At 44.2% G+C, this 26,836-nt stretch overlaps 1 protein-coding gene across 1 annotated transcript in view; it reads right to left on the bottom strand.

Moving 5' to 3' along the window:
• The window catches only part of LOC144509624 (histone deacetylase 9), a 728,394-nt gene extending 706,256 nt beyond the window's left edge, over positions 1-22,138 (bottom strand). The window contains exon 1 of the mRNA XM_078238446.1: positions 22,099-22,138. Coding sequence (XP_078094572.1) covers positions 22,099-22,120 — 22 coding nt within the window. The 5' untranslated portion in view covers positions 22,121-22,138. The remainder of the gene's footprint in view (positions 1-22,098) is intronic.
• Between the last annotated feature and the right edge of the window lie 4,698 nt (positions 22,139-26,836).

The following is a 26,836-nucleotide window of genomic DNA, read 5'->3' as shown; positions in this document are numbered from 1 at the left end:
ATGCCTTAGGATTCGCCTTAATCCTGCCTGCCAAGAACATCTTTTTGTCCTTCTAACTCCCCGTTTGAGTTCTTTCCTACTCTCTCTGTATTCCTCCAGAGCTCCATCTGTTTTCAGTTGCCTGGACTTAACGTACGCCTCCCTTTTCATTTTAATCAGATCCTCAATTTCCCTGGTTATCCACGGCTCTCGAATCCTACCTTTCCTATCTTTCCTTTTTACAGGCACATGCCTATCCTGCAGCCTTATCAATAGTTCCTTAAAAGACTCCCACATGCCAGACGCGGACTTACCCTCGAACATCCTCTCCCAATCAACATCCACCAATTCCTGCCTAATCCGGCTATAGTCAGCCTTCCCCCAATTTAGCACCCTGCCCGTAGGACAGCACTCATCCTTGTCCATTACTATCCTAAAGTTAACAGAGTTGTGGTCACTATTTGCCACATGTTCCCCTACCGAAACTTTGACGACCTGACCGGGCTCATTTCCCAGAACTAGGTCCAGTATAGCCCCCTCTCTAGTCGGGCTATCTACATACTGTTCCAAAGAACCTTCCAGTACGCATTTTACAAATTCCTCCCCGTCCGGACCCCCAGCTCTAAGCACTTTCCAGTCTGTGCCAGGGAAATTAAAGTCCCCCACTACAACAACCCTATTTTTTCTGCACCTATCCAGAATCTCCTGACATATCCTTTCCTCCACTTCCCGTGGGCTGTTGGGTGGTCTGTAGTACACCCCCAGCATAGTGACTGCACCCTTCCTGTTTCTGAGTTCCACCCACAGTGACTCAGCACATGACCCCTCTAAGTTGTCTACCCTCTGCACCGTGGTAATATGCTCCTTAACTAATATCGCTACTCCCCCACCTTTTTTAGCCCCTCCTCTGTCTCGCCTAAAACACTTATACCCCGGAATATTCAGCTGCCAGTCCTGTCCTTCTTTTAACCAAGTTTCTGTCACCGCAACCACATCCAAATTCCGCATAAGCATTAAGGCCCTAAGCTCGTCTGTTTTACCCGTTACACTCCTCGCATTGAAGCAGATGCACTCCAGACCTCCAGGTCCAGTCAGGTCCTCCTCCTCCAGAGTGCTCCTCTTCTTAGCTAGCCTTGCCCTGGCCCCCAGCTCAACCCCAGCCTCAGTATTTACTGACCTCCTGTTTTGTTCCCCACCCCCCTGCCACACTAGTTTAAATCCTGCCGAAACACTCTCGCAAAACTCCCAGCCAGGATATTTGCTCCCTTCCAGTTAAGGTGTAACCCATCCTTTCTGTACACTTGCCATCCTGACTTGAAGATTTCCCAGTTATCTATGAATTTAAAACCCTCCCTCTTGCACCAGTCCTTTAGCCACGCGTTCAACTGTAGAATCTCCCTGTTCCGAGCCTCACTTGCACTAGACACCGGGAGCAGTCCAGAGATTGCTACCCTGGAGGTCTTACTTTTTAGCCTAGCACCCAACTCCCTGAATTTCTCTCATATGATCCCCCTGCTCTTCCTACCTACATCATTTTCACCAATGTGTACAATCACATCAGTTTGACTACCTTCCTTTTTAAATACGCTTCCTACCCTCTCGGAGACATCCAGTACCCCGGCACCAGGGAGGCAGACTACCATCCTGGATTCTCGTTCAGTCCCACAGAAGCGCCTGTCCGTGCCTCTAACCATTGCGTCCCCCACAACTATCGCTCTCCTAAACCCCTTCTTTCCCTTCCGGACCCCTGAGCCTGTCTCCGTGGAGGCGATCTGGTCCTCGTGGCTTACCCCTGGAGGGTCATCCCCCTCCACAGAATCCAAAACAATATACCTATTTTGGAGGGGGACAACCACAGGGGATCCCTCCACAGACTGCTCACTCCCTTCCCTTCTCCCATCTGTTGCCCATCCCTTTCTTTTATGGGAGACTGCCACTGGGGTACTTTCTGGCACATCACCCTTCTGACTATTACCCCTCCTAACTGTGACCCACGTGTCTTCCTTCCGAGACCCTGGTGTCACTACCTGACTATAACCTTTATCTATTACTCTCTCATTTTCCCTAACTAAACTGAGTTCATCGAGCCTCAGCTCCAGCTCCCTTACACGACCCTTCAGGAGTTGCAGTTCCACACATCTGGCACAGATATGGACTTCCGGGAGGCAAGTTGTCTCCAGGAACTCCCACATCCCACACCGAATGCAGTATACTGGCCTCCCACTCATACCAGCCATGTCCTTTTTTGTTTTTGGGAGATAAAACAAAAAAGGGGGTGTAACCGAAGAAAAACAAACAAACAACCTTCCTCGCCTTCGCCGAAGCCCTGTGAGCCAAAGCCCTTATAGCTCTCACTCTGTCCCCTGCTCACTCCACTGCCCGCTAACGACGCTGCCCGCTCAAAGGTACGGCCTACTTTTAAACCCTCCAAAACCTTCCCAAGCTGCTGCTGGGCCTATTTCCTGTTTAGAAAAAAACCTCCGATTTTTTTCACAAGTTTAACTGAAAAATAATAAAATAAATTAGTGCACAAACAAGCTCCCTTACCCTCAGCCTGCTCCTGTGGAACTCATTATTTGTCAGTAACATTGCAACTGTAGTTGAGATTTCTTCTGATCATTTTTTTCCAATAAACACATTGGAGTAACTTCCTTCTCTTCACCGTTTGAGTGGTTATCTGGTAGACTGGATAACCCTACAAAATCCATACCATTTCTATTCTTTAGGCTGTTATAATAAATCCCCCCCACCCATTATGGAACTCGTCCAATTCTCAATTGGCTGAACTCAGACTGAAAACCCGATGGTTTTATAATGAGTACTCTATATTGCCTGGCTATCATCTACGTAGTGAAAGTAAAACCTGTGTCTCATTGTTTCATAGCTCCCTGACTATTTCAATGATGATAGCAAACTAGGAAATGCTTCTACTATTTATACAATGGGGCTTGCTGAGGAGCAGTGCTTAATCTAAAAAAGCAGAGGAAGAACAGAATAAAGTTTAGTAAACCCAAGAACTACGTACAGCCTACCAGCCAGAAGAAATATGAAGCACAATCTGAGAGGACATATCATACATACTGCAAACTAACGGGGCAGCAACAAGCCAGACATCATCCCAGCATTAAATAGCAGACATATGGAAAACAGTGCAGTGCAGCTCAGGAAGCCAGGAGATGCCTTGAAATCAAAGTCGATTGATGCTCAGAATAGTGGTTGGGAAGATAATTAAAAATACAATTGCTTAATGGCTTTATAATGCAAAATGACACTGCTATTCTGCCATGGACATTCTTCTAAATGACTCAAACAACCCTACACTTGTGCAAAATGTCAAGCACCCACAATGTGCCCAATTAAAAGGGGAACTGCTTTTCATTACAAAATAAACACAAGATGCCAGTTGAGCTAGCTTGCACTTAAGTTCCTGTTTGTAATGGAAATTCTGAAATCTATTCCCCAGGAAAGAAAATAATGTGGGCAATGTTTCCACGCAAGTGGTCTATTTTAACCGATAATCTTTGATACTTCTCTTTAAAGAGAAGAACATTCTACTGAATAAGCTTCAGATTCTGACAAACCCAGGATGTCCCCGAGGAGAAAGCAACGTGCAACCCCACAGTTCAGTGAAGCCTCCCTGCAGACTCTCCTCCAGGCTGATCAGAAAAAGCAGGAGGCGCTGCTTCCCGAGGATGGCAGCAAGAAACCCTCCCATCTGACCATGGTGGCCTGAGCGGAGGTCGCAGTGGGGCTAGTGACCATGGGACCCAGCACAGCCACAAGAGGACTAATGATCTGCTACACTCAGCCAGGATAGATGCACTGCAAACAGGTAGTCTCAGCAACAAACTGCACTGGGATGACAGACAGGGAATGGGACATGTACACTGAATGTGTGTCAGTCACTTCATGCTCTCATCCTGCTTCTTAATCACCAAAACTGGGAAAGGGCCAGCAGCTGCCATGGGCATGCATGCTCCTGAACTGCTCTTTCAACCATTGGGATGACAACCAATCTTCTGTCCTCCTTCAGGAGAAGGCCTTCAACTAGTGAGAGAACTCCTCAACTTGAGGGGGAATTCCTGATATTTGAGTCCTCACCCTGTATGAGGAGCAGGCCTTGGAGATAGCTGGGGAGGAACAAGAACATGCCTATTCTGAAGGCAAGATAGAAATCCCCCAGGAAACCAGTCGGGATGCCTCCATTCTGTAGATGTCAGCTGCACTCACAGTGCGAGACATTGATTAATTAAGGAGCTTGCTTAGTCAATCACTAAATTTCTCTTTTCTCTATTCCAGGTACCAGCAAGAAAAGGAGGAGATCATGAACCCAGGCCAGCCACAGCCCTATCTCGCACCATGTTCAAATGCAACAGGATCTGAAAAATATCCAGGCTTGGGCTGAGAAGTGGCAAATAACATTCGCGCCACACAAATTCCAGGCAATGACCATCGCCAGTAAGAGACACTCGAACCACCGCCCCTTAATATTCAATGGTGTAACCATCACTGAATCCCCCTCTGTCAACATCCTTGGGGGTTACCATTGACCAGAAACACAACTAGACTCACCACATTAACACAGTGGCTACAAAAGCAGCACAGAGGCTAGGAATACTGAGGCGAGCCACTCACCTCCTGACTCCCCAAAGCTTATCCACCATCTACAAGGCACATGTCAGGAGTGTGAGGGAATACTCCCCACTTGCCTGGATGGGTGCAGCTCCAACAACACTCAAGAAGCTTGACACCATCCAGGACAAAGCAGCCCGCTTGATTGGCACCACATCTACAAACATTCAATCCCTCCACCACTGACGCTTAGTAGCAGCAGTGTGTACTATCTACAAGATGCACTGCAGCAATTCACCAAAGATCCTTAGACAGCGCCTTCCAAATCCACAACCACTTCCATCTAGCAGGACAAGGGCAGCAAATAAATGGGAACACCACCACCTGCAAGTTCCCTCCACGCCACTCACCATCCTGACTTGGAAATATATCGCCTTTCCTTCACAGTCGCTGGGTCAAAATCCTGGAATTCTCTTCCGAACAGCATTGTGGGTCAATGTACAGCACATGGACTGCAGTAATTCAAGAAGGCAGTTCACCACCACCTTCTCAAGGGCAACTAGGGATGGGCAATAAATGCTGGCCAGCCAGCGCTGCCCATGTCCCACAAGTGAATTTTAAAAAACACCACTGAGGAGGATGTCTCAGAAGCCTCAGAGGATGCAGCACAATAGCATTCACATGCACTCTCCACCAGCACAGATACTCTCACCTCAGTGGGTCCACTTTCTAAACGAGGCTCAGGGGTCACAATCTAATGAACACATCAATGACAGGGGTCCACATCAGAGGAAGCGATAGTCAAGGTCTCTGACTCAGAGGACAGCAGGAGACCAGGCTCCATGCAAATGATGAGCCTCTGGACTTAATCCGAAGGAACATGTTAGAGATACAGAGACAGGTAGGGGAAAAGCAGGCAGAGTTTCCAGAGACCATATACAAACTGGACCAAAGGCTGGAGGAGTCCATCCATGTTCTGTTTGAAGTTATGGCTCTGGCATAACTGGTTGTTGTAAAGAGTGACAGCTGTTTTTGAGCCTCAGGTTCTTCAGAGCACCTATTGACTGCTGTTTATGCATGCAGACCTACAATACATTGTTGTAGCCATATGGGCAGTGCAGCAGTGGCTAGGAGAGAGTGAGCATAGCACCACAATCTTCCTCCAAGTGCCTCTTCTCCTCATGGAGTCAATATCTGCCATTGGGCACACACAGGGAGGATGAGTGCCAGCCAGGCACCTGGGGCTTAATCCCAGCAAACTCCAAGCTTTCCCTGCCACTCCTCCTCCCCTCTACCAATGAGCCCATTGGCTCCAGCAGATCAGGGCAACAAGTGGACACCTGCAAGTCAGCAGGAGACCCTTAGCAGACTGGGACCCTTGAGGTCTCACAGCACCAGAGGACGCTCAGACATCACCACAGTGAATCAGGCAAAGCCGTCAGCAGGCTGCCTCCACCTTAGCTGTGGATGTAGGAGCTCTGGTTAGATGTAGTGATAGGCAAAGAAAGATTAAGAAGTAATGAAGGCACCCAGGTGACATAGCTGTACAATCAGAGAATATAGTTTTGGCACTTGTAAATATATGTTCACTTTCATTGCTCAGAAGTTCCCTGGATTTCATCTTCAATTTCCCACCAGTACAGCAGACCACAATTGATGAAATTTAATTTGGCTACCATAAACAAGGTACATTAGAAATAAATGTCTGCAACCAAAAAGGAGCTAGAATCTTCCAGCCAGCAGAGGATGGAAAACCAAAAGTTAATGAAACATGCTGGCAGCCTACTCTGCCTGGAATCTGGTAGCTATCCAATTGGCAAAGGCCTGTCTGCCTTGTCGTAGCCATGCTATGGCCTCTGCATGCGGCTCATCGACAGTCTAGGCCCTCGTCAGCTCCAACTCTTTTGTCATCCTCCTCTTTGGAGGAGACACCTCACTCCTCCATCTCTCCCTTAGACAACACATCTCCTTTTGGAGGTTCCGCCAAGATTGCAAACCCCTGGAGTGTCTATGGGAGAAGGAAGTGTGGTGCCTACCATTGACTGAGTGAGTCCTGCCCTGGTTCAATCGAACAAAATGCATCACTCGCATTTACCTAAATTAAACTCCATCTGCCATTCGTCAGCCCACTGGCCCAATTGATCAAGATCCCATTGTAATCCTAGATAACCTTCTTCACTGTCCACTATGCTACCAACCTTGGTGTCATCTGCAAACTTACTAACCAGGACCCATAAATTCTCATCCAAATCATTAATATAAATGACAAATAACAGTGGACCCAGTACCGATCCCTGAGGCACACCGCTGGTCACAGGTCTCCAGTTTGAAAAACAATCCTCTGCAGCCACCTGTCATCACACCAATTTTGTATCCATTTGGCTACCTCAGCCTGGATCCTGTGAGATTTAACCTTATGCAACAACCTACCATGCGGTACCTTGTCAAAGGCCTTCCCAAAGTCAATGTAGACCACATCAACTGCGCTCCCCTCATCTACCTTCTTGGTTACCCCTTCAAAAAACTCAATCAAATTTGTGAGACATGATTTCCTGCTCACAAAGCCATGCTGACTGTCCCTAATCAGTCCTTGCGTCTCTAAATGCCTGTAGATCCTGTCTCTCAAAATACCTTCGAACAACTTACCCACTACGGATGTGAGGCTCACCGGCCTGTTGTTCCCAGGCTTTTCCCTGCAGCCCTTTTTAAACAAAGGCACAATATTTGCCACCCTCCAATCTTCAGGCACCTCACCTGTGACTATCGATGATTCAAATATCTCCGCTAGGGGACCCACAATTTCCTCCCTAGCCTCCAACAGTGTCCTGGGGTACACTTCATCGCGTCCTGGGGATTTATCTACCTTGATGCGCTTTAAGACTTCCAGCACCTCTTTCTCTGTAATATGTACACTCCTCAAGACATCACTATTTATTTCCCAAGTTCCCTAACAAGTGAATACTGATGAGAAATATTCATTTAGAATCTCACCCATCTCTTGCGGATCCGCACATGGATGACCTTGTTAATCCTTAAGAGGCCCTACTCTCTCTCCAGTTACTCTTTTGCCCTTTATGTATTTGTAGAAGCTCTTTGGAGTCTCCTTTGCCTTATCTGCCAAAACAATCACGTGTCCCCTTTTTGCCCTCCTGATTTCTCTTAACACTACTCCTACATCCTCAAGGGATCCACTTGATCCCAGCTGCCTATGCATGTCATGTGCCTCCTTCTTCTACTTGACCAGGGCCTCAATATCCCAAGTCATCCAAGGTTCCCTCCTACTTCTATTAGCCTTGCCCTTCACTCTAAGAGGAATGTGCTTACCCTGAATCCTGGTTAGCACACTTTTGAAAGCCTCCCACTTACCAGACATCCCTTTGCCTTCCACAGACTCCCCCAATTAACTGTTGACAGTTCCTGCCTGATACCATAAAAACTGGCCTTGCCCCAATTTAGAATTTTAACTTTTGGGCCAGACTTATCATTCTCCATAGCTATCTTAAAACTAAAGGAATTATGGTCACTGGTCCCAAAGTGATCACTCACTAACACTTCTGTCACCTGCCCTTCCTTATTTCCCAAGAGGAGGTCAAGTTTTGCCCTCTCTCTAGTCGGACCATCCACATACTGAATGAGATATTTCTCCTGAATACACTCAACAATTTCTCTCCATCCAAGCCTCTAATACTATGTCTGTCCCAGTCAATGTTGGGAAAGTTAAAATCCCCTACTATTACCACCCTATTTTTCTTGGAGCTATCTGTAATCTCCTTACATATTTGCTCCACAATTTCCTGCTGACTATTTGGGGGCCTATAGTACAACCATATCGAAGTGATTTCCCCCTTCTTATTTTTCAGTTCAACCTATATAGACTCAGTGGGTGAACCCTTGGATATATCCCCTCTCAGTACCACCGTGATGTTTTCCTTAATCAAAAGTGCAACTCCCCCTTCTCTCTTACCTCCTGTTATATCTTTCCTATAGCATCTGTACCCTGGAACATTGAGCTGCCAGTCCTGTCCTTCCCTTAGCCATGTTTCAGTAATTGCTATAATATCCCAGTCCCATGCACCCATCCATGCCCTGAGCTCATCTGCCTTGCCCATCAGGCCTCTTGCATTGAAATAAATGAAGTTTAATCTGGACTTCCCTTGCTCTCTGTCTTGCTTTTGCCATTAAATGCATTGCCAAGACTTCTTAATTAATAGAATATTAATTCATTCCAGTTGTGTTTCATTTCTTACCAATATAAAATGTCTGGTGTATGGGACTGGAAGAAAATTGAATTTTATTTTTGTGCTTTGAAGGTACCTTAACATCTCATTTAAACAAAAGCAACAAGAAAATTATATACCACAGTTGAGTAAGTGAGGTGATCTCTGATCAGACATCATTGTAATAAAAGATGTAGAAGTACTGCAGCTCTCTGCAAAGATTGTCAAACATCTTAAAAACACACTAGTGAACCTTCAAATTAGAAATTTTGAGCAGACACAGACCCAACTTAATAGGCCAACGTTTTTCGTGGTATTATGGACATGGTTTAATTTTCTAGTCCTGTGATATTCAGAACAATTATTGACCAACATAAATAATGTATTCATACTTTAGTGGAAGATATAAGGTTGGGAAAAGAGATTACTACTCAAGTTTTTGTAGTCTGTAGGATGTTTACACAAGCATTTGGTGATTGCTCTAAAGATAGGTTGCTATGATTAATGAATACAAAGGGGTCACCTTCACAATGCGTGGTGCTAAGAGTTGTAGATATTGTCAGAAATACATCTAATGCATTTTGACAATGTAATGCAATATCCATGCAGCGAGGAGTGAAACTTTTACATTTGTCTGACACAGGAGGGCTGGGCAGGTGAGATAACAGATTACAATGAGAAATGTGGATTAAAAATAGACTTGGTCTGTTGTGCTAATCGCACTCTGCCCTCTATCCTACCATGATGCCTTTATCCACTGCCGGCATACACTTTACAAATAAAAACAGGTTTTCTAATAACTGGATTTCCTTTTGAAATACTGGTTGTTCCTGATGAACCACTGATGCAGTGAAGCTATCCTATGTTGTTATGTTCTATAATAAACTGAAAAGAAGCAGTCTGACAGCCTAGGGAATGGACATTAACTAACATGTAAGTCTATAATTCATACCAACAGAACCAAAGACAGAGCAATCATCTGAAAGGATTGAGGATCCTTAATTCTTAAACAAACATAAGTAATATTTAAATATATCTTCGAAATATTGCAATTTTTCATGATGAAATAGCCTCCTAATTTTGATAGGAAATGCTGAGAACAATGTAATGCGTGCTGTTTCTTCAATTTGTATGAAACTGACTTCAAAGGAGGTGGTATGACAAAATGCAGTTCATAAATATGCTCAAATTATTTTGAAGCCTGACTTTCTCATAATAGATTTTAAAAACCATAATCAGTGCTTAAGAAATCCTTAAAGCAGTTATGCATGGAGATATATTCAGAAAATATATAGGCCCAGAAATTTGTTCAAGATATGGACAATTTACAAGCGCAAAATGGCATGCAACAATGTGTGTGCACATTCTGGAGCAGAAATATTACCCCCCCTCCCCTCCCCCACATGACTTGCCTGCAGGCTCCTGTCTAGGGAAGTAATGGCCTTTTCAGCCATTTTCACTTTGTGGGTGCATAAGGCAACTCACTGAACTCATTTAAATGAAGTCCAAAATTGAACATGCTTTGCACCTCAAGAGATTATTTCCTTCACCCAGTTTGTGCTGCCATGGATCAATCCCATCCAGTTTTACTCCCATTATATTTGAAAGGAACTTTGTTGTTTCAATTAACAGTGATTACACAAATATCCCAACATTCCTGCTGCTCAAATAAGGTGAGTCAAGTTAAGTTAGTTGGCTGTACCATGCACTTTTAATCAGCCTCTACCTCAGTACAGAACATACAGGAGTATTCATTGTTTCCATGTAAGTACATGGCTACCAAATAAACCTGTTGGACTTTAACCTGGTGTTGTGAGACTTCGTACTGTATTGGATTGGCCAGCAATCGATCATTAATTCATGGTAGAGAGACTTGGGCTATACAAATATTAAATTCTGACAGAAGCAACATAGAGAAGAACAAAGAGCCAACATTCTGAGAATCATTTTTGAGTTCCCTCCTGTCAACAAGAAGAATCTGAACAAAAAGCACAATGTTCTATAAATAAATACAGAACTCTTAACAGAAAAGAAAAAGCAGAACAAAATGAGTTACCTAAAATAAATGTAAAAGTGGTACTTCCTGAATAATGTATTAATGACTACAGCGAACCATGTAGGAGGTTTGTTCTTGCTGGGATAGAGAAAGAAAAGTGAACTCAAACCTTTTTTTTCTTCAATGCTTAATTTATCAACTCATTGTTGACCAAGTGCATTTAATACCTGCAGAATTGATTATTATGGCCAATGTGATACACAAGTCAGTGCACAAAAAGAAATAATTTATTAAATGGCAGAGAATTTTCACCTTTGTGCGGTCACACAAATAATCCAGGATCATTAGAGATGTACTTTCAGGACAAACAATAGCTCAACATGAACAATAAATACTGAAAAAAACACAGCAAATTAATTGGCATTTTGAAAAAAATAGAGAAATTGAATTCTTCCACACCCCTTTCTGAGCACTACAAGTACCCTTAGAGCAGCAAAATGGCATCTGCAGCATGCACACACATTCGTGGCTTCAATTATCCTTGGTGCAGGTGTTAACATGCACAGTGGACATTTCAGGAGATCAATTGGCAATGCAAAATTAACTTGCTGTCAACAATGCCACTTTGGAGCTCAATGCTCAGACAATGCTCTCTCTTAACCTGACACAGTTGAACATGCTTCAGCAGACGACCTTTCACCAGCGCTAATTAAAAGGATCATTAACTAGAAATGCATAGGTGCCAGGCTAGCAGCCCTGCGACAGGGTGTTGAGAGAACCAACACAAAGGAAAAATCTACTTGATCTGGTTCTCACCAATCTGCCTGTTGCAGATGTATCTGCCTATGACAGTACTGGTAGAAGTGACCACCACACAGTCCTGAGGAGATAGGGGGTTTGGACACAGGTGTGCATATCCACTTCTGATTAGCTCTTATTGATATCAGCTCAATGCCACCTTACCCAGTAATTGAGAGGGCAAAGTTTCAGTCAATGTCATGTGACTGCAGAAGTAGGCGCAAGAAAAGCATGCTATTCTTTTTTGTTTTATACTTTGACCAATATCAGCTACTCATTCGTGCTGCTTTGTGTAGAAGCTTAATATCAAGTATGATATGAAAATTAAAGACTAAAAATTAAGATGAAACACCACACAAGTGAATTAAGGCTGCAAAATAAGACACAAAAAAATACAATTTACTCACACCCAATGCAGACAACTTGAAAATATGGGGGAGAATTTTAAAGATGGCGAGGGATCAGCACTCTCCATCCCAAGAGTTCGCACCAAACACAACTCTTGAACTCTCACTGCCATTTAACGCTCACTTGAGCATTCATTGGCAATTCACATGAAATCAATGACATTCACATGACATTGATTCGTGAAGGGCAAGTCGTGCCTCACAAATTTGATTGAATTTTTTGAGGAGGTAACTAAGTGTGTTGATGAAGGTAGGGCTGTTGATGTCATATACATGGATTTTAGTAAGGCGTTTGATAAGGTCCCCCATGGTCGGCTTATGATGAAAGTGAGGAGGTGTGGGATAGAGGGAAAGTTGGCCGATTGGATAGGTGACTGGCTGTCTGATCGAAGACAGAGGGTGGTGGTGGATGGAAAATTTTCGGATTGGAGGCAGGTTGCTTGCGGAGTGCCACAGGGATCAGTGCTTGGTCCTCTGCTCTTTGTGATTTTTATTAATGACTTAGAGGAGGGGGCTGAAGGGTGGATCAGTAAATTTGCTGATGACACCAAGATTGGTGGAGTAGTGGATGAGGTGGAGGGCTGTTGTAGGCTGCAAAGAGACATAGATAGGATGCAAAGCTGGGCTGAAAAATGGCAAATGGAGTTTAACCCTGATAAATGTGAGGTGATTCATTTTGGTAGGACTAATTTAAATGTGGATTACAGGGTCAAAGGTAGGGTTCTGAAGACTGTGGAGGAACAGAGAGATCTTGGGGTCCATATCCACAGATCTCTAAAGGTTGCCACTCAAGTGGATAGAGCTGTGAAGAAGGCCTATAGTGTGTTAGCTTTTATTAACAGGGGGTTGGAGATTAAGAGCCGTGGGGTTATGCTGCAACTGTACAGGACCTTGGTGAGACCACATTTGGAATATTGTGTGCAGTTCTGGTCACCTCACTACAAGAAGGATGTGGAAGTGCTGGAAAGAGTGCAGAGGGGATTTACCAGGATGCTGCCTGGTTTGGAGGGTAGGTCTTATGAGGAAAGGTTGCGGGAGCTCGGGCTGTTCTCTCTGGAGCGGAGGAGGCTGAGGGGAGACTTAATAGAGGTTTATAAAATGATGAAGGGGATAGATAGAGTGAACGTTCAAAGACTATTTCCTCGGGTGGATGGAGCTATTACAAGGGGGCATAACTATAGGGTTCGTGGTGGGAGATATAGGAAGGATATCAGAGGTAGGTTCTTTACGCAGAGAGTGGTTGGGATGTGGAATGGACTGCCTGCAGTGATAGTGGAGTCAGACACTTTAGGAACATTTAAGTGGTTATTGGATAGGCACATGGAGCACACCAGGATGATAGGGAGTGGGATAGCTTGATCTTGGTTTCAGATAAAGCTCGGCACAACATCGTGGGCCGAAGGGCCTGTTCTGTGCTGTACTGTTCTATGTTCTATGGACAGGACTTCCATTGGACCTTGGAAGGAAATGGCATCTGTGAGAGCTTTTGAGGTGGTACTGCAGTGCACTGCTTGCAACTAAGTTCTGGGACCTTTGGAAAGGTACGTTCTGGGGATTCTTGGGGTAGGAGGGGTGTTGGACAAGGTGGCGATTGTGACTTTTGGAATATGCCTGGGGGGAGGCAATCCTCGAGCTCCATTGTCCCAGGGGCAGGCCCCCTCCAATTCTGAGGGGGCCTGCAGATTGAGTGCAACCCCCGCTTCCCAACTGAGATGGGGAAAAATATATAAATGTCACTCTCAGACCCTACCCACACCTGATCCTGTTAGTCTCTCACAGCCCTCCAGCAATCTAGCTTGGAATTGCTGAGGCTCTATTGCAGGGGAGTGGTAGTGGCCACATTGAGGGCTGCTGTCCTCTCTCAGGATGACTCCATTTGTGCTCCCACTAATGCCACTCCATCAGTGGCCTGCTGTTGCCCCTCTGCCAGTCAGTCCAGACTGCTGCCATCTACTCAAGCAGGGTGCAATCCAAGGCTGGAGCCACTGGAGATCATCCTGTTAGACCATCTGCAGCCACATCATTGAACATCAGCAGCATTCCACCAATTAGGCTGCAGCCACCGGTTGCAAAAGGACATGGAAGACAGACACTAAGGGAATGTAGAAGGGTAATTAGTTTGACTTGTTTGCAGTTTGGCATCAATGCATTTATAAATCTAGTTTGGGATGTTTATATTGTGTTAGCCACCATGCAAAAATAAAAGCTAAGCAGACATGTGATGGTGTGTGATAGAGGAAGGTAAGTTTGTGGAATTGCTGTTGAATGAGAAACCGAGCTGGCATTTACTGGTATGGAAGTAGGATGAATTAAACATGAACAGCCTGTCCATTAAATTTGCCTCTTCCCTTTATCCTTCCTCTTTCCTTCCCCAGCTGCTTCTCATATAACTGGCATCATAGTCTGTAATTCACAATGGTAAGAGTTTTAACAACACCAGGTTAAAGTCCAACAGGTTTATTTCGTAGCAAATGCCATTAGCTTTCGGAGCGCTGCTCCTTCGTCAGATGGAGTGGATATCTGCTCTCAAACAGGGCATACAGAGACACAAAATTAAGTTACAGAATACTGATTAGAATGCAAATCTCGACAGCCAACCAGGTTTTAAAGATACAGACAATGCGAGTGGAGGGAGCATTAAGCACAGGTTAAATAGATGTGTATTGTCTCCAGACAGGACAGCCAGTGAGATTCTGCAAGTCCAGGAGGCAAGCTGTGGAGGTTACTGATAGTGTGACATAAACCCAAGATCCCGGTTGAGGCCGTCCTCATGTGTACGGAACTTGCTATCAGTTTCTGCTCAGCGATTCTGCGCTGTCATGTGTCGTGAAGGCCGCCTTGGAGAACTCTTACCCGAAGATCAGAGGCTGAATGCCCGTGACCGCTGAAGTGCTCCCCCACAGGAAGAGAACAGTCTTGCCTGATGATTGTCGAGCGGTGTTCATTCATCCGTTGTCGTAACGTCTGCATGGTTTCCCCAATGTACCATGCCTCGGGACATCCTTTCCTGCAGTGTATCAGGTAGACAACGTTGGCCGAGTTGCAAGAGTAGGTACCGTGTACCTGGTAGATGGTGTTCTCACGTGAGATGATGGCATCCATGTCGATGATCCAGCACGTCTTGCAGAGGTTGCTGTGGCAGGGTTGTGTGGTGTTGTGGTCACTGTTCTCCTGGAGGCTGGGTAGTTTGCTGCGGACAATGGTCTGTTTGAGGTTGTGCGGTTGTGCGGTTGTTTGAAGGCAAGAAGTGAGGGTGTGGGGATGGCCTTGGCGAGATGTTCGTCTTCACCAATGACATGTTGAAGGCTCCGGAGGAGGTGCCGTAGCTTCTCCGCTCTGGGGAAGTACTGGACGATGAAGGGTACTCTGTCCACCGTGTCCCGTGTTTGTCTTCTGAGGAGGTCGGTGCGGTTTTTCGCTGTAGTGCGTCGGAACTGTCGATCGATGAGTTGAGCGCCATATCCTGTTCTTATGAGGGCATCTTTCAGCGTCTGGAGGTGTCTGTTGCGATCCTCCTCATCCGAGCAGATCCTGTGTATATGGAGGGCTTGTCCGCAGGGGATGGCTTCTTTAACGTGTTTATGGTGTTTCAGAGCAGCGCTCCGAAAGCTAATGGCATTTGCTACCAAATAAACCTGTTGAACTTTAACCTGATGTTGTTAAAACTCTTGCTGTGTTTACCCCAGTCCAACGCCGGCATCTCCACATCATTCGCAATGGTGACATACCTACTGGTTGTTGCTGTCAGGCTCCTGCTGAAAGGTCTACGCAACAGAAGCATTGTATAAGCACCCCAGTGATCTACTCACTCACATTTTATGTGCCAGCTAGTCTCTCATTATATGCAAGATGCCCATGTATTGTGTGGTCACACCCCAGTGTCATGAGCCACATGGTTAATGGATAGCCTTTGTCTCCCAGTAATTACCTTCAGTTTTGTTATGGGGACTTAAATGCAGATGGCACAGTGGACTACCACAGAATGATGGAATTATGGCAGCTGTCTATTGACCAAATGCTGCACTGTGCTGCATCGGGTCATACAATTGCTGGATATTGTGGGAACTGAATCCTTCCTGGTTGGGACACATTACATGCAGCACTAAAAACAATGTAGTCAAAGATACCCTGAATCATTGGGACGCCTACAATGCTGAGGAAGCTGCCTAATCACTTCATTTGCTTCCTCATAGCAAGAGAGAATGAAGTGCATTCAACTCTAAGTACAAAGCTGCAGTGGCCTCCCTGCTGAAACCATGGAAAACAAACTGGGAACGTTGCAAGTATCTCCAGCTGCAGCCTGGAAAGAGCCAGTTGTATAAAAGCTCTTGGCCATGGTAACATTGACTGCTGCTTTTGCTTTACTCTGAGGCTGCAGTTCTGCTAGGTCCAATAAGTCCTCTTTAGTGAACCGGAGATATCTAACATGTTACACACCACTGAGATGCAGGGAGAAATTTCTCCATGGAAACCCTAAACTGATATGGCCTCCTGCTGAAAGCCCTTCTCCACCACCACCACCACCTCTAAACCCCCTCTAAATCCCCTCTAAACCCCCTCTTGTGCAATCACATCCTTCCGATAATGTAGTGACCAGAACTGCACACAGTACTCCAGCTGTGGCCTCACCAAAGTCCTATACAACTCCAACATGACTTCCCTACTTTTGTAATCTATGCCTTGATTGATAAAGGCAAGTGTCCCATATGTCTTTTACACCACCCTACTAATACGCCCTTCTGCCTGCAGAGATCTGTGGACAAACACGCAAGTTACCTTTGTTCCACAGAACTTCCTAGTCCCCTACCATTCATTGCGTACTTTCTTGTCAAATTACTCCTTCCAAAGTGTATAACCTCACACTTTTCATGATTAAATTTCATCTGCCACTTAGCTGCCCTTTTGACCATTCCGTCTTTATCTTCTTGTAGCCCAAGACACTCTGCCTCACTGTTAACCACCCGGCCAATCTTTGTGTCATCAGCAAACTTATTAACGTACTCCCCACATAGTCATCAATAGAACATAGAACATAGAACATTACAGCGCAGAACAGGCCCTTCGGCCCACGATGTTGCACCGACCAGTTAAAAAAAAAAAAAACTGTGACCCTCCAACCTAAACCAATTTCTTTTCGTCCATGAACCTATCTACGGATCTCTTAAACGCCCCCAAACTAGGCGCATTTACTACTGATGCTGGCAGGGCATTCCAATCCCTCACCACCCTCTGGGTAAAGAACCTACCCCTGACATCGGTTCTATAACTACCCCCCCTCAATTTAAAGCCATGCCCCCTCGTGCTGGATTTCTCCATCAGAGGAAAAAGGCTATCACTATCCACCCTATCTAAACCTCTAATCATCTTATATGTTTCAATAAGATCCCCTCTTAGCCGCCGCCTTTCCAGCGAAAACAATCCCAAATCCCTCAGCCTCTCCTCATAGGATCTCCCCTCCATACCAGGCAACATCCTGGTAAACCTCCTCTGCACCCTCTCCAAAGCCTCCACATCCTTCCTGTAATGTGGGGACCAGAACTGCACACAGTACTCCAAGTGCGGCCGCACCAGAGTTGTGTACAGTTGCAACATAACGCTACGACTCCTAAATTCAATCCCCCTACCAATAAACGCCAAGACACCATATGCCTTCTTAACAACCTTATCTACTTGATTCCCAACTTTCAGGGATCTATGCACACATACACCTAGATCCCTCTGCTCCTCCACACTATTCAAAGTCCTCCCGTTAGCCCTATACTCAACACATCTGTTATTCCTACCAAAGTGAATTACCTCACACTTCTCCGCATTAAACTCCATCCGCCACCTCTCGGCCCAACTTTGCAACCTGTCTAAGTCTTCCTGCAAACTACGACACCCTTCCTCACTGTCTACCACACCACCGACTTTGGTGTCATCAGCAAATTTGCTAATCCACCCAACTATACCCTCATCCAGATCATTAATAAATATTACAAACAGCAGTGGCCCCAAAACAGATCCCTGAGGTACACCACTTGTAATCATGTATATAACTGCTGAATTAAAGGGGGACCAACACAGATCCCTGTGGTACACCACTGGACACTTGGCTTCCAGTCACTAAAGCATCCTTCTGTCATCACCTCCGTCTCCTACAACTGAGCCAATTTTGAATCCACTATCAAATTATCCTGTATCCCATGTGAATTTATCTTCTTTACAAGTCTCCCATGTGGAAACTTGTCAAAGGCTTTGCTGAAATCCATATAAGCTACACCACCCTCATTTACACACCGGGTCACCTCAAAAAATTCAATCAAATTTGTGAGGCATGACCTCCCTCTGACAAAGCCATGCTGACTATCCCAAGTGGAGATAGATACTCTCCTTCAGAAGTTCCTCCAATAATTTCCCAGCACTGATGAGAGACTCACTGGTCTGTAGTTTAATAAATAATTCTAATAAATAGTTCTAAACTGATCTGAAAACCACCTTAGCCTTATACATTTTCAACAAGAGGCAGAAGCAATCTAACAGTCGCTTGCTAGTACAGAACTGTATTGCTGAAAAGAAGGACATGTTGCTGAAGCTTTTCAAAGCTAAGCTTTGGCATCACCCCTCTCTTTTTAGCGATATTCAAGAAATCAGTCAGCAAAAGCCTGGAAGTGTTTGATGATCCCTTTAAATAGGACAGTTAAATGGTTCTTTCCACAGGGGGTTGTGAATCTTTGGAATTCTCTACTGCAGAGAGCTGTGGAAGCTTAGTCACTGAGTGTGTTTAAGGTAGAGATTGATAGATTTCTGATTAACAATAACATAATGGGTTCTGGGGATAGTGTGAAAAAGACATTGAAGTGTCCGATCAGCCATGATTGCATTGATTGGTGGAGCAGGCTTGACAGGCTGAATGGCCTACTCCTATTTTTATGATTCTGTGTTCTGCTGCTGAATGCGTGTTGAGCTGTGGGGGGTTAAGAAAAGCATTAATTTTAACATTCAGGTAAAATTAAATGGCAGCACCAGCATCAAATTAGCATTACATGCTAACTGACATTATAACCTTTATAATTTCAGCATTACTTCCTGTGCCTGTATAATGTCCTTACCAAAATGGCACAGCCAACTCCAGAACTGTGTGTGTGCATGCCATTGATGAATTTCAGATCCAAAAGGAGACCCATAGACTATGATAAAATGTTGCAGCCAATAAATCTTCCAAATGGTACTTCCATTATCTGTCACACTTCCTCCTTTGTCATTCTTTATCCACTGAACTTTGGTCATGGCAACTCTGTTATAAAAAGCATGTTCTCTGACTCACCACATTGGGAAATCTGCTGGCATATTTTTAAAACTAAAGCACTGGAAGCTAGTTTCTTTATCAGCCAAGAAACACAGCAGACAGCTAAAATATTTGTTGGGCCAAAGTGGCACTTAAACAATTTAAACATTCGTCTTTATTGTCTGGGATTAATTAAAGCCACACTATTTTTTTAATTAAGGAGATAAGTTAAATACAAATGTCATCAACATACTTTTCCCTAAACGGTGCAGGAACATAGAAACAAAACAAAAATGGAGGATCAGATTTTTAACTATCAGCTGTTTACAATCTAAAATTATTTCCAGATCTTCCTCACATGACTTGTGGTTGTTGTTCACTCATGTCTTTCCTTGGTTCATTCACTCCAACACAATACATGGTGGTCAATTCAGCTTTACAGGCTACATCCTATCATCATTCTTTCTCAATGACTGGAAAGAAGTTTCTTTTTCAAATTAATGTAATAGTAGCTCACTCCTGTTAATCACATATTCCATTTAGATTGTGATCCATCTACTTCTGCTTACCAGAGGACAATTGTATTTTCACTGTAACTGCTTTATGAAAAATATGGCCCTCCAGAAATATGGGAGATGACTAATTGTGAGACAGTTAGTAAGCGTAGCTATTATTGAACTTCTAAGAGTTCATTAATTTCTTTTCATTGATGTCATTGCTAAAACTCCAGCTCTGATCTAGTCAAACGTACTAAATGAGTCCAAAAATGTCAGTGCCGCAGCAGAAGTAATGCTGTATTCATGGGTCTGCCCTTGCCTCGGAGGGGCCGGGGCCTGCCCCTTCCTCCGATAGCCAAGGCCCAGCCTGCTTCGAGTTGCCAGAGCCTGCCTTCAGTGGCCGGTGCTGTCATTGTCACATTTCGCCTCCTTTCTATTACCGAAGCTCACAGCATCCTAATGACCGCAATACAAAAATAAACATCACCACAAAATAACCATTCCAAATCAAATGTATAACTCCAGCATGCCGTATTGCATTAAGAGATCAAATAATTGTACATCCCCTTACTGCCTGTATTTGGCGTGTCCCCATGCTCAAATGCAATGTTACCCCAGTGGCTGCAGAATAGCTGGTTGAGGGCTGTTTTTTTTTCCCTGAAGGAGATGCAGATGTCCTTGTAGGATGACCTTGGACAGTTCTTGTCCCAAAATGCCAAGGAATGTCTAACCTGGACAGCAGTGGTTTGAGTAGGCTGACTGACAGACAACAGCAAGAACACTAGTAGTGTTAATGGGAGGATGTATGCTGTTACTCTGAGAGAGAACTGCAGGTTCTCCATTGTGTCACTGTCAATCACCCAGAGTTGCACCTCAGCAATTGAAGGAATTATTCCCTGACTACTGTGCCACTTTGGAGAGCATGGGCTCCAAGCTCTGCACAAAACCCTATGCCAATTTGGTTCCAGATGTTTCCAACTCCTTGGCATTGACTGCAGGCTTGCTGACAGGTTGTCAATGCACCTAGCATTTTGTGCATATTCATCAGCCAGGCCACCTCATCAAAGTCTTACCCAAGTCTTCTTACAGCAGATCTCTTTTGCGACCTCACCCTCCGGCAAGCTGCCATTTGTGCTGCACTTGTCCATCACCCTGGTTGCAGGCCACTCATGCTTTGTTGTTTTACCAAGTGAGGATTCTGCCTTTCAGCCAACCTCTAAAACATGCACAATGTCACAATCGGAGCTGCTGGCAATAATATCACCTTGTTAAAATTCAAACCATCTTATCACTGGCCAACAAGTCTAGTAGAATCAATAGGCAAAGCATTTAAGAGTCTGTGACATTTTGGATCGCTGTTCTCTGGTTAAAGCCCCAATTCAATACAGAATTCCTTTCTCTTCTGAAGATTTGTAAATTTGTGACACTGTGCTGAACATTCTTACACATTCACAATGACTGACATTTTTCAAGATCAAATACAAAGTGCAAGCCCTCTTGTAAAGGGAAAGAGAAAAATCATGATCACTACATACAAATAATTAGCAATACCTGAAATGTGTAATCATCCCTGTGCATTATGGTTACTTGCTGCATGTGTCCATTTCTGTACTAAAGTTTAACACTTAAAAGGCCGTACAAATACAAGAATGACTGTTGTAACAGCAACACTCCCACTGAAAATATATTGACAAAAATTTCAATATATTCGATTTTAAATGTGTTTTTATGCGTTTGCACATAGAGACTTCTGGGCACATTCCTTTTTAAAATATTCTTGAACAAAGGTTCTGAACTTTATGAGAGCAGTTCCAAATATAAACTGTGCTGGTGAATTAAATAAGTAATTTCCAGCCATCATTAAAATAAAACCAAATATACATGTAAACATAAAAGAAACAAATTCCCTCGACATCCCAGTGGTGCATCAACAAATTATAATTAAGTCAGAATACACTCAGCAGTCGTTCATTAACACAGCATTCATATAAACTTCATTTTACTAGCTACAATTTCTCAGCTGACCTAATCTGTAAAACTGAACTACATTTTGCTGTGCAATGATTATTTATCATGCACACTGATTAACAAACCTACCGTATAAAGCTGAATCTTCCTCTTTACTTCAAATTGGGAAGATTGCACCACTGACAGTACATCACTATTGTCAAGTATCTTGGCCTACCCAGATTCTCAAAAGTTACAGCTAGATCCCTGACCTGATCAAAGCAGTTATAATTGCGGGCAAAGGGAAACTCCAATATGTAAACTGTCAGGTAAATAACTTAAAACATAACAGTGTATTTGAAACCCAATTCAACACAGCACAGCAAAGCAAGAGAAATTGAAAGTTTATAATATTCACCTGGACGCATTGGAGAAGTCATGGCTCAGTGATGATTGAGTACTTCCGAACTGCAGCTTCTCATGCACTAGAACACAGAGTGTATGATGCAGCATCCACAAAGCCAGAAGCTTGGAGACTCGCCCTTTCAGTAATGGCTGCATTCAGCACAAAGTCACAGAAACAAAGAGGACCCTAAAAGGAAAAGGGAAAGGAAATCTCATATGAACACTATTACTTTCCAGAAGATTCTAAAATAAGAATTTCCTTCAATGCTGCCAACTGCCCAACCATACACCAGTTGAGTTCAAAGGCAATACTTTAAACAGAGTGTAAATTCACTCCTTTTGGTTTACATTTTACTGCAATTCTCCATTGCCTGTTTGTATGTGCAGAGCTATCAAGCTACAATAATGTACAAATGCAAAATTTCAATTTCTCACAAAGTGCGTCAATGAGAGTTGTGGGAAGTATGGTTTTGTACTCATTAAAGCTGGAAATATAGCACAATATTTAGGTTCATTCGCAATCTCAATCTCAGTCATTACAAGAGTTTAGACGAGTCCGAGTAAAATTACCCACTTCCTCTTCGGAAATCACATTTGAGTAGATTAGTTAGCCTTTTCTTGCTTTTTTTAAAAATTAATTTATCAGTTAACAGTAAACAAATAACAGTTTGGATGAACCATTCATAACAGCTGGGGTGAAGTTAGGTCAAGAAATCATGAGGCACTTTATTATCCTTTAGAAGTATTATACTCATGTTGCAAAAAAAAAACTGCATTTATCAGGGTTTACCAACAAGAACACATTTAAATTCTAAGGCAATTAGCTATAGATCAGGTTTTGGCCACGTAGAATCCTATTCGTACTGTGAATCCTGACTTGCAGAAACTTTAAATCATAATTTTAGGTGATAAATCTACACATATCTGCACACATGCATGGACGGACCTGTCTCCCAATAGTTAGGGACAAATGAAGATTGCCTCAAGAGGTAGGCAGAACTTCAATTCTGTGCTGCCTCCTCATCTTCACCACTGTAGCATGGGACCAACCATTTCTCACACTGTTGGCTGCATGGTGGGGGCAGGGATTAAACAATATACAATGCCAGGCACATTATCCAGCTCGCCTCCAGGTCTAAAAGACAGCCATATCCATTTAAAACAAAAGTACAGCTCTGAGAAAAAGGTGGGCAAAGATTGAGACATGCACACCACACAGTGGAAAGGGCATCCAGATTTTCTGATTCTGCCTTGGAAGCACTCATTAACTAGGTGGGGTCTAGAAGGAAGATCAAATTTTTCCAGGGTTCATGTCGCTTCTGAAGGGAGAAAACAGTGAGGGAGGCAGATACTTCAATTTTGTCCCTGAGGTGATGGCAGCAGCACAGTAAGATGTTTAATAACCTCATATGGGTGCCCAGGGTCAGCAAACACATCTGCAAGTGACACCTCCTGCCCACCACACCACTAACCTGTATGACACTCAATGCACCACACGCCACTCACTAGCATTCAAGACTCATGCCTAACATTCACCCTCAAACACCTTCCAATGCTGCCAACCTCACACTTGACTTTGACTGCCTTTACATACCTCCAGCTATTCATCCATGGTCGGCAGACCACCCAAACACAGTTCATCACAAGCACTGACATTCTGCCCACTCGCTTATAGAGTAGTCTGCAATATCATGGAGACCCAGTGAAGCAGAAGGAGGTTGACATGACTGCATCCCATCTGCCCTGTTGAGAAAACCTTTGAATCATTGGTGTGGTAACAGACCCCGTTATTAGCCTCCAGCAAGACCATATAGAATGATGGTTAGTGATTACCTTATGCCCCTTCGCAACACTTTCCTCACCCTGCGTTGTGCCATTAAATACGAGCTGCAGCTAGTGTGACCATGGACCTTGGACTTTCCTTCCCACCCTTCTCTCATACCCCAACCTGGCTGTACGCTTTCATCTTTGCTTTGAGATTTCAACCAAATTTATCAGAAGTGTCATATTGCATTATAAAGTAAATTAATTACCCTTCTACATTCCCTTAGCGCCTGTATTCTGAGAGTTCCTGTGCTCCAATGTAATGTTACTCCAATGGTTTCAGCATGGCTGGTGGAAGGTTGCTTTTTCACTGAGGGAGATTGCAAATGTCCTTGTGGGATGACCTTGAACAGCTCACCCCAAAATGCCAAGGAATGTCTAACCTGGACAGCAATAGTTTGAGCAGGCTGACTGACAGACAACAGCAAGAACACTAGTAGTGTCAATGGTGGGAGGATGTATGCTGTTATCCCAAGAAAGAACCGCAGGTTCATGCTCCATGGCCTCACTGCCACTCACCCAGGCTTGCAGCTCGCAATTGAAGGAAATATTCCCTGACTGCTATGCCACTTGAAGAAAATGGGTTCCAAGTTCTGCACAAAGCCTTATGCCAATTTGGTGCTGGATGCCTCCATGCTCGTTGGTTTTGATTGCAGGCTTGTTGACGGTTGCCAATGTACCAAGCATTTCATACTTTCTCTAAGGTCACCCCATTAAAGTCTCATCCAAGTCCTCTTCAGCAGGTCTTGCTTGCGACCTTGCTCTCTGGCAAGCTGGCATTTGTGCTACACTTGTGCACTACCCTGGTAGCAGGTTACTCATGCCTTGTTGTTTCACCACTTGAAGATCCTGCCTTTCAGCTATCCTCTAAAGCACAATGTTACTATCAGATCTGGTGGCTACTAGTGGGGGAGTGAGTGACTGTGTTCCTTCTTCATCACTCTTTTCCTGCTCTTCCACTTCTTGCTATTCTACCACGAGATGATGAGAGTGCAGTTATTGGGGATTTGAAATGGGAAAGGCTCAAGAGAAGGGTTCTGGTGATGGGAGGGTGGTGGGAAAGTAAAAGCTGCTACCTCACACCATCTGCAGCTTGTAAACCCGGAGCTTCATGTGATGAGGACGAAGTGGGATGTGAGCAACAGCGTGTTGGTTGTGACAAGGCTCATGTTCTAGATGGTTTTTCAGGAGGAAAAGAACTCAAGAGTTGGCTTTCCCTACTACTTTCTTGATTATCAGATCCTTCTAGTGATTCACGACCTTCTCAAATCAGTCATTGTAATTTCTGAGGAGGATCAGGAAAACATATAGTGGGATTTTCTGGCCAGTCCTACTAAAAAGGAACCCCCTCCTGCTATGGTGGGTTCCCCAGCGATACAGCCAGTGAGCAACGCAAAACGCCATTGCGGGACTGGAAGTTCCCAACCACCACCATAGAAAAATGGAAAATAGGAGCTGAACAGTCATTTGGCCTTGAGCCTGCTCCGCTATTCAACATGACCATGATTAATTATCTATCTCCATGTCATTTTTGCACTCTCTCCCCATAGCCCTTGATGCCTTTGGTGTCTAGAACTCTATCTGCTCCTTTCTTAATCACATTCAGTGCCTTGGCCTCCAAAGCCTTATATGGTAGAGAATTACATATTTTCACCACCCTCTGGGTGAAGAGATTTCTCATCTCTGTCCTAAATGGCCTATCCCATATCAGGAGACCGTGAACCCTTGTTCTGGACTCCCCCAGCCAGAGGAAAGAACATTCCTGCATCCATTTTGACCAGCCGAGTCAGAACTTTATGATTCAATGAGATTGCCCTCATTCTTCTAAATTCCAGTGAATTCAGGTCTAGTCGACCCAATATTTCTTCATATAACAATCCTGCCCATCCCAGGAATCAATCTAGCGCTATCCTTTCTTGGATAAGGAGACCAAAATTACACACAATACTCCAGGCGTGGTCTCACCAAGTCCCTGTACAGTTGCAGTAAGACAAGCTTGCTCCTGTACTCAAATCCTCTTACAATTAAAGCCAAAATATCATTTACCTTCCTAACTGCTTGCTGCACCTGCATGCTTGTTTTGCAATTACTGGTATACAAGGGCACCAGGTCCATTTGTGCATCAACATTTCCCAATCTATTACCATTTGAAGAATCCTTTGCCATTCTGCTTTCCCTACCGAAGTGGATAACATCACATTTATCCACATTATATTGCATTTGCCATGTATTTACCCACCCACTCAAAATGAATGGAGAAATAGGATGGATTATATACCATGTAAGAACAGGTGGAGTGGACAGAACAAAGTAAAATGTCAATGATAGGTAGAAGTCAGGAGAGATTGCAACAAAGATGTGTTGGGTACAAGACAGAGGAAATGTTAGTGGCAGTGTGAAGGACTGTAAAAGGTATTGATAATAACAAAGACAGCAGAAGGTGTTAATAGGGGAACAAAGGTTAGTGCTCAGTGAAAGCAGAATTTGCCTTGCTGCTTCAGTTGCCTTCTGCTGCATGCTGTGTCTCACTCAGGGCAGCAATGTCAATATTGATGCAGTGCTCAGGACTGCCATTGTTGGCTTTTCCCATGAGTCCTGTTGTTCCAGTTCCCAAAGTTAATTTTGACAAGTGGAAGCCAAAGATCAGCCATGATTCTATTTAATGGCAGAACACGCCCAAGGGACTCTATGGTCTGCAGGATTTATGTACCCTCCATAAAACTGTGGCCATCCAAAACTCTGCTTCTCATGCCTTAACAAGCACCAAATCCCTTTCACCTATCAGCCCTGTGCTCACTTGACTTACATTAGCTCCCGCCAAGCGATGCCTTCATCCAGCACTCCACTTCACACAACGCCCACCTCCCATCCACGCCCTCACCCACCAATCAGAACCCACCCTCTGCTCTACCACCTAATGCTCAGCT

Source organism: Mustelus asterias, chromosome 2, assembly GCF_964213995.1.
Source record: "Mustelus asterias chromosome 2, sMusAst1.hap1.1, whole genome shotgun sequence".
Classification (NCBI taxonomy): domain Eukaryota; kingdom Metazoa; phylum Chordata; class Chondrichthyes; order Carcharhiniformes; family Triakidae; genus Mustelus; species Mustelus asterias.
The sequence above is the reverse complement of the archived record's forward strand: the minus strand, read 5'-3'. Positions and strand labels throughout refer to the sequence as shown.